This window comes from Clarias gariepinus, chromosome 28 (assembly GCF_024256425.1).
Source record: "Clarias gariepinus isolate MV-2021 ecotype Netherlands chromosome 28, CGAR_prim_01v2, whole genome shotgun sequence".
Classification (NCBI taxonomy): Eukaryota; Metazoa; Chordata; class Actinopteri; order Siluriformes; family Clariidae; genus Clarias; species Clarias gariepinus.
This window is the reverse complement of record NC_071127.1, coordinates 17,568,102-17,579,126: the sequence shown is the minus strand read 5'-3', so window position 1 is coordinate 17,579,126 and position 11,025 is coordinate 17,568,102. Positions and strand designations below refer to the sequence as shown.

Genomic DNA, 11,025 nt, shown 5'->3' with positions numbered 1-11,025 from the left:
TCCTTGAACTTCTCTACCCATCCATACACACTTTTTTACAATGGAACACTTTCTCCGTACTGCGCGCAAAGTCTTGGATAAATAACAGCAGCAGGTACACCCTCAGACCACAAATAAACTAAGCATTACATGCTGCTCTTCTGTCATCTAAATCACAAGTTGGGTGTTAATTTTTGCTCGCACTGCAGTTACAAATGAACTGATGTAAAATGTTCAAACCTGGGAGACAGTAGCCTTGAACGAAAAAACGCTAAGGATAAGACAGTGCAGCCAACTAAACAGTGGTTAATTTTTGACTCAACCTTGTATAAGAGCTATAAGGCATGTCGATGTCGTTTTTAATCAGGCAGCTTCTTTTGACACTTTTATTTGTCATCAATATGAATAAAAAATTTCTTGAATTACATTATACAAGAGATTTATGAAACACTGAAGTCTAAAACAGCTAAAATATTACTAATAATCTTCTCAATTTGTCTTAAAGGATCCTGTGGTATACAAACACGATACGGCCAGTTCAGCCCACCCGATTTTTCTGACACGCCCCCACACCGACACCATCACCATACTCCTCTGTCTGTCTCCCACTCGTCTTCCTGCATCACCGCCTGTGGCCTGGAGCAGCCCGGAGCGAGTCCATCCCCTCGCTCCTCACAGCCCACATGCTGCTTGGACTCCTCCCCGTCTCGTCCTTCCCAGCGTTTGGCCCCGCTTCCTCCCAAAAACAACCTGCATCATGTCAACAAGATTCTTCGGGCCAAGAAGCTGCAGAGGCAGGCACGCACAGGAAATAACATGGTTAAGAAAAGAGGACCGGGACGACCCCGGAAGAATCCGTTACCCTCCCCGTCGACGTTGCCACCCACGTCTCCTCCACCACCAGAGCCTGAACCGGAGAAGCATAGCAAAGAATGGGAGGAAGACACAGTCACAGACGCCATCGAGTCTGTTATACAGAGGCAAAAGCGAAAGGGTAGAAAGAGGAAGCATTGGGACAGGGATGAAAATATTGAGGACGAGGATGAGACCATGCATGAGAGGGAAGAAGAAGAAGAAGAGGAGGAGGAGGAGGTGGTGGAAACGAGTCCTGAGGTCAGGGAGGAAGAGACAGTGACACGGGGACAACCGGCAGGAGGGAAAGGATGGCTCTTACATGAGGAGATGCAAAGCTTTCAAAGGTTTCCCTTTTTTTATATTTCTTGTACAGCTAAGTTTTTGAAGTTGTGGTAAAACTGCGGGCTAAAAAATTTGACCAAATCATTCAACACGAGCACGAGCGAATACTCCTAACATAATTGTATTTACCTTTTAGTGCTGTGGAAGGGAAATCTGATGGCCACTCCTCCCCTAAACGCACAGGTCAGACCCCCATGGTACAAGCCTTGCCCACGCCGGTGACGGCCCAAAGGGAGAAAAAAGCTGCTAGGCCACCGAAGAAGAAATTTCAGAAGGCTGGTCTTTATTCTGACGTCTACAAGACAGACGAGTATGTACAACGAAAATCTTTTCAAAAGTTTGTAGACAGCCATCTTACTGTCGTTTCCTTATGATGTTTATCTTTCTGTCTCATGATCAGTCCTCGTGGTCAGCTGCTACAGCTAAAGAAGGAGAAGTTGGAGTACATTCCGGGCGAACACGAGTACGGCCTGCTTCCTGCTCCGATTCATGTTGGTGAGTCCGATTATCAAGAGCCAAATGATGTGTAAAGTGTTTGTGTTAGGGCTTTAGTTTCAAATCTGTGGTTCAATCTTGCTCATTATCTTGTTAGCTTCCTTTTATATCCCTTTTTATTTTTTAAGTAAAGCTTAAAACACTAACAGACCTATTAAAAGTTTGATTAGTTATTTCTCCGATGCTGAGATTGAACAAATTGTGCAGGTGGCTTTTATTTCCATTTCTGTTCAGAGCATCGATTCATTTGAGGGTCGCAGAGCGTCAGTGCTGATTGTTAGTTACACATTTCCCCGGCTATCGGGTTATAAATTGATTTCAGCTAGGTATTCAGTAACGTCGGCATTTGTGTGAAAACCACATTTTGCAAGGTTAAACGTAGTGGTCCGGCATATCACCCCTCCCTTCTCTCTCTCTCTGCCTGTCTATTATTAACCACCTTTTTGCCTCCTTTTCTCTCCAGGGAAGTACTTAAGACAGAAGCGAATAGATTTCCAGTTGCCTTATGACATCCTGTGGCTTTGGAAGCACGACCAGGTAGCCTGCCCATCCAACTTTGCTTTATTTTTGTACACAACAGTCTAACAAACTGTTAACAATGTATTATTTGTTTCAGCTGCATAAGAGACCGGATGTCCCTCTCTACAAGAAAATAAGATCAAGTAAGTTTTCTACAGTTTACCTACATGCGCATCTTGCATTTCGTAGGTCGTGTGTGGCTCGTCAATAACCAGTCCCGTCTTTCCTCCCTTTCAGACGTTTATGTCGATGTAAAGCCGCTCTCAGGCTACGAAGCCACTACCTGTAACTGCAGGTCCCCCGAGGATCACAGCGCCAAGGGCTGCATGGACGACTGCCTTAACAGGTATTACACGCTTTAAAAAAAAAATTTTGACCTGGATTTTTTTTTTACTATTATTCATAATGTTTGAACAGTCAGCTCCATAAATATTTAAACACATTGTCAATGTTGTTGTTATCTCAGCTGTCTATTACAGTACACAGGGGCTGAATTTAAATCATGAATATGATCTAAAAGTGCAGTGCTGTTACAGCTATTCGCTCTCCAATAGATGTATTTCACAAGTATTTGAACATCCGTGTATTATCTATAGCGCTTATCCTGTCCAGGAAGATTTAAGGCACAAGGTGGAGTCCAACCTGGATGGGCTGCCAATACATCTCAGGGCACACACCAAATAGGGGCAGTTTGGAAATCAAACTACACTGCATGTCTTTGGTCACTCTACTACGATCCTCAAGGATGTCTAATCGGTCCACAGATGTTGTTTCTGTTTATTTAATTTTTTTTATGTTTACTGGCAATCATGAAATTTGAGCTTAAAGCTGAATACTTTTGAGGATGTATTTATTTAAGAACGATTCAGGTCTTCTCTATAGAAGCCAGACATTTGCACTAACAACAACGTTTGTCAGTGAACAGATATTTATGAATATAACCAGATACACAGACGGGGAATGGCAGCTTAGTGGTTAGCACTGTCACCTTGAACTCCGGGTTCGATTCCCGTCTCTGTGTCCATGGAGTTTGCATGTTCTCCGACCCCTGCTTGGTGGGTTTTCTCCAGGTTCTCCGGTTACCTCCCAAAGTTCAAAGACTTTCAGATTAGGTTAATTGATGTTCCTCAAATTGCCCATAATGTGTTAATGAGTGTGTTTGTGTGTGTATGTGTGTATGTGCCTTGCAATGAATTGGCATCCTGTCCAGGGTGTACTCCGCCTCGTGCCCTAAGCTACTGGGATAGGCTTTAGGCATTATAGACGATAAGATGAGACTGGATATACTGGTCATGCTATGTGTGTTTTAGTGTTACTGCTACTCTTATATGTGCTTCAGGCTACCAGGCCTGGTAACCTCCCAGGTACAGTCGACTCCCGCAAAGAGTTCGGAGATTTTTCCTTTAGAACGTAACTTCATAATAATAATCGTTCTATTCGTAATCATTTTCATAACAATATTTTAATATGTTTTCATGCATTTTAACGCTAAACTATCAAGAACAATATAATTGACAAATTTTCCAATGTAAATACTGTGCGCTTGTATGAATTACAGTACATAAAAAGGGGTAACATTGGTGTTTTACATTCTAGCACAGCAGTAAAGTACTGTACAGTATACGGGTTTACCTTTACATTCCGTTTTTTTTTTTTTTTTTTTAAGGGTAATGTTTTAAGCAGACTTTGAAATGAAGTGAAAGTGTTTTGGGAGAATATTTAGGGTTTAAACTATAAACCCATGGGTGCTCTAGGAACGCGTAACCCCTGCCAATTCGACTGTATATGGTAATAACTGTTTAATTTCATAAAAGAACAACTCTTTTAGCATGATATCAAACTCCTTCCTTTCCCTTAGTGTACGCGTACAAACCACTCAGACACAACACCCCAAAAAAACACAATCTTTTAATATAGGATTTTAAGTTGTTAATACAGGATGATAAAAATAGTTGATTAGTAAATGAGAGCATTTTGTTATGTCTTGATTCGTCCAGCTTCCGCTCTGATTTTTCCTCTCTCTCTCTCTCTCTCTCAGAATGATTTTTGCCGAGTGTTCCCCCAGCACGTGTCCATGTGGAGAGCACTGCGATAATCAGAGAATCCAGCGTCACGAGTGGGTCCAGTGTCTGGAGCGTTTCAGGACGGAAGGGAAGGGCTGGGGCATCCGCACTAAAGAGCCGCTGCGTTCTGGCCAGTTCATCATCGAGTACCTCGGAGAGGTGGTCAGCGAGCAGGAGTTCAGGTTAGCCAAATACTAGCGCTAGTGCAAGAAAACCATTTTAAAAATCACAAATAGGTTGGTTTGGAGTCTTGTTTAGGAGAAAAATGTTAACAGAAAATGCCTCGAAACAATAGGAGAGAATGTAACTTCTAACTTGAGATGTTTTTTTTTAAATACTGGTTATTTGTGTCCACATCGACATAGCAAACCACTTAACTAAGCAGCTAGTGTTCAGGTTATACCTGTTTGTCATGATTGTAGTATTCAAGTTAACTTTCACATACCTGCAATGTAAGGACCTTTGAGGGAAGGAACATTTAAAGCATTAAAAAAACAAAACAAAATATTTCAGGAGGTTGACTAACCTGCTTGGTCAACAGGTGTTTGGCTAGAAAGTTTTATGGCCCTGTGACTGATCTTGTTAATATCTGCTCGAACTCATTTTCAGCTTTCTGCTAAAAATGCTTCATGCTTCGACTCATCAAGGAGGTGGGAGACCTGAGAAACAGTTAGTTCATAGCATCCTTCCTTAAACGGTCAATTCCGGTATGGCCTCCTTATAAATAAAACGATCAGAGCTTCCTGAAAATGTAGTGTATTCTCTGTCCCTGTGGTATGCATCCAGTCTAGGCTGTTTTTTAAAGCGCATCTTTGGGAACTCGTAAGTTACCATCACGTCCGCTATGTCTCCCAGGAGGCATCTCCTTTGTCTTGGCCACTTGACCTAAATGGCAACATTGAACATTTGTACGGCGTTTATCCCGCACAACTCAACAAAGCTGACCAAGAAAAGATGACTAAACGTCCACTGTGGAAAACACACCTGGATATCATCGATAGCCTTCAGCATCCCCTTTAGCTTCTCAAAAAAAAAATTGCCTTAATCTCAAGGTGGAAGGCTAGCGTGGTCAAATGAGTAGTCATTTATTATAATCATGATGCAAATGCTAGTCTTAAGGTGCAAACAACCTTTCAAAAGGTGCAAGGTGCTTTTGTGTGCCCTGACACAGGCGGTACTGAATTCTAACAAACCCAGAGACGCCCTCACTGTAGGGCGCACAATGCAATCAAGAAAGTAATCACCTCATAGACCACATCCTGAAAGTAGTCTGATCTGTGTAGATATGAGATGTGAGGCAGGTGTTAACACAATCTGTGCCCTGCGCTTTGTTCAGCCTGGCATTATGGAGAAAATTCCTGCTGATACAGCATCATCAAATTACACGGGTCTAAAAAGTCAGATACTAAGCTACTAGTTTTACTTTCGTTGGTGCCTGGATTGTGGACACCATATAATGTGTTAAAAAAAAAAAAACAGTGACGTGGATCTCATCCATGCAAACACAGCGAATATTGTTTCCCATACCTGCAAACACATGACTCTTTCCTTTACACAAATGAAGTGCTGTCATAATTAGAACCGTGGTTCTAATCAATATTTTTGGTGTGTAAGTAAAATACGATGGTAAATAATCCTAATTTCTGAAAATCCTCAACAAAACACAGTCCACAGTCCTATACAGTGAAAAACAGCTCTGAGATAAAATGGCGTCCAGGATTCTCCTCACGATTTAAAGGCACAGAGACAACAGTTATATTTCGCAATTATGAATGTTTTGGCCACATGATGGCAGCGTGGGAATTGGGGACACGTTTAGTACAATGTATTGGTATGCTTTACATTGTATGTTCGGGAAAAGGCATAGATTAATTACTTTGTCGGACTTAAGAACAAATCTGACTTACGAATGTGCTCCCGGAAACAGAACTCGTTCATAAGTCAGGCACTACCTGTATTGTACGAAGTGGAATTAGCTATTACTAGTATAAACGAGAATAATCTTGATCTGGGGATGTGATTTGCGGCTGTCGGCCCACAAATGAGATCTGATGTCACGTCAAGAAAGAAAATGCCGGAAGTTTCTGTCCCATGAATAAAAACGTGCCTTGCTGAAACAGGTGCTGTTTGAAACAGGTGGTATAAATCCTTGCCACTTGTCCAGGCACAACCCTATAACCTCTGAGGGTAGGCTAAGCTAATAAGCCTGGCAAAAAAAAGCAGAAGGGCATGACATGACATTTCTGTCGTTGTCCAGCAGATGTTACTTAGATTGTGTATCAGATAATACATTTTTTCACGTCTGTAACTAAACTGTTCTGTCTGTAGGAGTCGAATGATGGAGCAGTACTTCTCTCACAGCGGTCAGTACTGTCTAAATCTGGACAGCGGCATGGTGATCGACAGCTACCGCATGGGCAACGAGGCACGCTTCATCAACCACAGCTGTGAGCCCAACTGCGAGATGCAGAAGTGGTAAGAAACACAAAGTACCACTAACTCGGGCTGATGAATTTCCATTTGCCTACAAGAAAGCAGAAATCCGGTCCGAGTTCGCGGTTAACTAAATCAACACTACCGAGAACTGATGTGTCAATTAAATATCGCGCGATTATACAGTTAGTATATAACTGAAACCTGGTCGTTCTCTAGTGACGTAGCGTCTGTTACTCTAGCCGCCGTTATACCCCATGATTTATAAACGATTAAACATTTTCTACCAATTTAGCTCACAGATGTTGATGATAATAAATGGCCTGATTAGCCATACATAAACATCCTCTGGAACTCAAGATCTAGGTTACAGAGCAACATCTGCTTAGTACCAAATGATTTACACACACACACACACACAAACACACACTCCACACGAACACGCACACCACTGAAAGAGTGCTTCCAGACTAGGAGCTAGTCGGTCGTCCATCTTGTCATGGAAGAACGATTGTTTAGTAAGAGAGGGTGGAGGACACAGCTGTGCTGCCCACTAGACACCGATACCCACAAATGTGCATTCCTTCTCCCGCGCATGCTTTCTCACACACCCAAAGCCATGTGTGACCACGACTTCAAACCACTCCATCTTACAGGGCCTCGATGGAACTCAAGTTTCTACCAGTTTTTTTTTTTACGACTCATAGCATAGCGCATATACGACTATATGACTACGGGATGAGGCCGCGAGGCAAGCTGATTATATATAAAAATAAACATTTACACCTCATCTAAAACATTTTGTTTGCATTTAAAGCTTATACCAAAAAAAAAACTAAACAAAAAAGCTAAACCATAGTTAGCAATAGGCTGTGTTATAATGTAGTGAACATTTTTTGCAGCAACGCAAAAAAACAAAACAAAGGATGATGGGAAACAACAAGCAAGTCAGCTGATGTGATTTATTACGAGTGTTAGAGATAAATCATAGTGATTATTTTGACCAGAGTGGTATGGTCAGTGTTATAGATAAGCGTAAACGGGATCCATAAACAATAAAGGAACTGGTACTTTAAAATTCATTTAAAGTTTAGATGTAAGTTCTGAGATTTATTTTTTCCAGTTGTAAGCAGATGTAGCAGTTGTTGTAAGCGTAGGGCGTAGACCGATCGGGTCGCAGGTAAAACAGGAAAGAAAAATCTGAAAAGCAAACATGAACCGGAAGAAGAATGGTTAGGGTAAGTAAGGGTGCTCCGATCGATTGGCCACCAATTAATTACGCAATTTCTGCAATTTGGTTGTCTTTCAACTGGCTGATCCCATAAACCGATACTAACGTAAGGACGCAGAATACATCAACATGCCGTCTCTGTAAAAGTCACCAAATTTGCAATATGCAAAGTTTTTTTTTTCCTAAAGTGAAATCGTGTTTGGGAGTGTCTACCAACAGGAAACCTTGTATAACGCAGAACGAATAATCTCAGTGAGAAAAGTTCCCCGCAAAGCCCAGTAGTTGAACGTCGACCATCACTCAACCACCTACAGCAAAAGTTCCCGTAAAGCCTTTACCGCTTCATGCATGTGGGCTGGCGGTGAGCACGGCTGCACACATTCTGGCTGATAAGAGGAACAGGCTGTCTCTTAAAAATGCAGACATTCTGATATATTATAAAGAAACGCTTGCGCCTGCTGCTAACTCATGAGCAGCCATCTTTTTATTCATTATTGCAGCCGTGTTTCCATGTGCTGCCGGGTGTAGCGAGTGAGTATTACAGGACAGTCAACATTTTATACAAGTATTTCGGCTAGTTAGGGAACAGAAAACTTTTTTTTTCTTTAGTCGATCATATTGGTTTTAGTTTCTTTATAATCTACATGAAATAATAAGAGAATGGAGTATGTGGAATATGTCACCTTTCAATAAATACACATTTAAAATTCATGATACTTTCTCAGATCTCTTAATTATAATTATGCCCTGCTTTTTAGAATAGTTATTTCCTAACTGTTATAAATTGTAAATAAATAAATAAATTATACTACACAACTTTAATTGGCAAAGATCGTAATTGGCAGATTCTAAAGAAGAAGCGCTAATGTTGCAAAATATGAGTATTTTTAGAAGAAGCATGCTGTTTTTTTTTTTGTTAAAGCTCTTTTTTTTCCTTTTTTTTTTAAGATTTGAAGAGTTACCTAAATAAAAATTAAATTTGAATGGTTAAATTAATAGTATTTGCTCTCTGTGCATGTCCTTAAGGCGAAGTCCAAATGGTCAAAGTCTTAATTATACAAACTTACACATTTCCTTCTGTCCTGTCCAGGTCGGTGAACGGGGTATACAGGATTGGACTGTTTGCCCTGAAAGACATGGACAGTGGCACGGAGCTCACTTACGACTACAATTTCCACTCCTTCAACACAGAAGAGCAGGTGTGTTGTGTATACAAGTGTCCGGGTAATGCCCTGCATGCCAGATACACACATGGTCTAAAACACAGCATGAAGTCATGAAGCGCACTATTTGTTTACATCACTTAAGGGTCGTGGGAATAGAGCTTCGAGGCCTTATGTAGTGAAAGGAAAAAATTTGTTTTTCACTAGGTCTCACTTTAGTGTCACAGAGTTGGCATAAGCCTGCAATAAAGCATGACTGTCAAACAAGCCTTTTATAAAAAGTTGTATAAAAGTAGTGTTAATTTTGTCAACGGAAATAATGAAAAATATTCAGACACCTTTTTTTTTCCCGTGATGACGAGACATCACGGATAGCAATGAACAGTAACAAAATCAGCATGCAATATTGTTAATTAAAAGAAATTAGACTAAAATGTGGAGCCACAGTATCCCTACCACAGTCCCCTTGTGTAAATTCATTAAAAATAGAAGTAAAAAAGTTTTAAACACTGCATTGTCCATACTGCTGTTCTGTAGTTTCAAATATAATGAAAAGTTACATTTTAAATGATAATTATTATGTGAAAAACCTTTAAAGAAAGGTTTTGCCTGGACTAGATTGACTGTAGGGTTAATTAATAATAATCTTATTGCTAAAATGTTATATTTATTAATGACTAAAACTAGACTGAAGTGTCCAGACTTTTATTCGACTAAAACTTGACAAAACAAAAATAGGATAAGAATGACTAACAGGGAGATTTATCCTGGGACTAAGACCAAATCTGAAAATAACTGGGAAAATTAACACTAATAATGAGGATATGTTTTTTAGGGATTTTAAAGTGATCTAGAAAAGAGTACAAGGTTCCGTTCTCCACCAAATAATCTGAAGCTTGTTCTTTAACGCTTAAAGCTTTTGCTATCATTTATTAGACAAATAAGATTATTGTAATGTCTTTATTCTCCAACAGCAAGTGTGTAAGTGTGGCTCAGAAGGCTGCCGCGGCATCATCGGAGGAAAGAGTCAACGGATCAACGGGCTGCCGGGCAAAGCGGGAGGATCAGGAGGCGGAGCCCGGAGGCTCGGGAGGCTGAAGGAGAAGCGCAAATCCAAGCACCAGCTTAAAAAACGGGTAAGACGTTGACCGAACACAAAGACTAAACGTTCCTGAATCAACCAACACCGGAGCTTTTCTTTCTTTTCTGTTTCTTTTCTTTCTTTTTTTTTAGTAGTAACACACGCCTGTTTTTGTCCCCAGGAAGAGGAGTCCAGCGACAGCAGCAAGTTCTTCCAACACCTCCTGATGAAGCCGATGTCGAACAGAGAGAGGTAGAATCTGATCTTGTTTTTTTTTTTTTTTTCCCCCCGATGACAGATCGGGAATGTTGTTTTATAATTCCCAGCATGCTCAAACCAAGTGCTGCTGATTGCAGGAATTTTGTGCTGAAGCACCGAGTGTTCCTGGTTCGCAACTGGGAGAAGATGAGGGACAAGCGAGAGCTGCTGAAGAGGGAAGGAGAGCGGGAGCGAGATAAGGACGGCAGCCTGTCGCAGTACGCCCGCTGGGGAGGAGTCATCCGTGATGATGGCAACATCAAATCAGGTGTGTGTGTGTGTAAACACACCTGGGTCACATCTGTTCACATGTGGGAATGTGTCTTTACAACTTAACTTAATAATTCACCCTCTGTGTGTGTGTGTGTGTGTGTGTGTGTGTGTGTGTGTGTGTGTTGCAGACGTGTTCCTAACACAGTTCTCAGCGTTACAGACGTCTCGCTCGGTGCGCACGCGCAGACTCGCCGCCGCCGAAGAAAACACAGAGGTCACTCGCACGGCTCGTCTGGCGCACATCTTCAAAGAGATCTGCGACATGATCACCAGCTACAAAGGTCAGCACATTTGTGTATACACACACTCACCATTAAGAGGTGAGACATAAAA

At 41.3% G+C, this 11,025-nt stretch overlaps 1 protein-coding gene across 1 annotated transcript in view; it reads left to right on the top strand.

The window, feature by feature from the left end:
• The window catches only part of ash1l (ash1 (absent, small, or homeotic)-like (Drosophila)), a 42,821-nt gene that overhangs the window by 17,520 nt on the left and 14,276 nt on the right, over positions 1 to 11,025 (top strand). Inside the window, exons 5-17 of the mRNA XM_053490177.1 lie at positions 485 to 1,178; positions 1,313 to 1,486; positions 1,577 to 1,671; positions 2,135 to 2,208; positions 2,288 to 2,333; positions 2,428 to 2,536; positions 4,229 to 4,435; positions 6,582 to 6,728; positions 9,008 to 9,116; positions 10,055 to 10,216; positions 10,343 to 10,413; positions 10,518 to 10,687; positions 10,821 to 10,973. Coding sequence (XP_053346152.1) covers positions 485 to 1,178; positions 1,313 to 1,486; positions 1,577 to 1,671; positions 2,135 to 2,208; positions 2,288 to 2,333; positions 2,428 to 2,536; positions 4,229 to 4,435; positions 6,582 to 6,728; positions 9,008 to 9,116; positions 10,055 to 10,216; positions 10,343 to 10,413; positions 10,518 to 10,687; positions 10,821 to 10,973 — 2,211 coding nt within the window. The remainder of the gene's footprint in view (positions 1 to 484; positions 1,179 to 1,312; positions 1,487 to 1,576; positions 1,672 to 2,134; positions 2,209 to 2,287; positions 2,334 to 2,427; positions 2,537 to 4,228; positions 4,436 to 6,581; positions 6,729 to 9,007; positions 9,117 to 10,054; positions 10,217 to 10,342; positions 10,414 to 10,517; positions 10,688 to 10,820; positions 10,974 to 11,025) is intronic.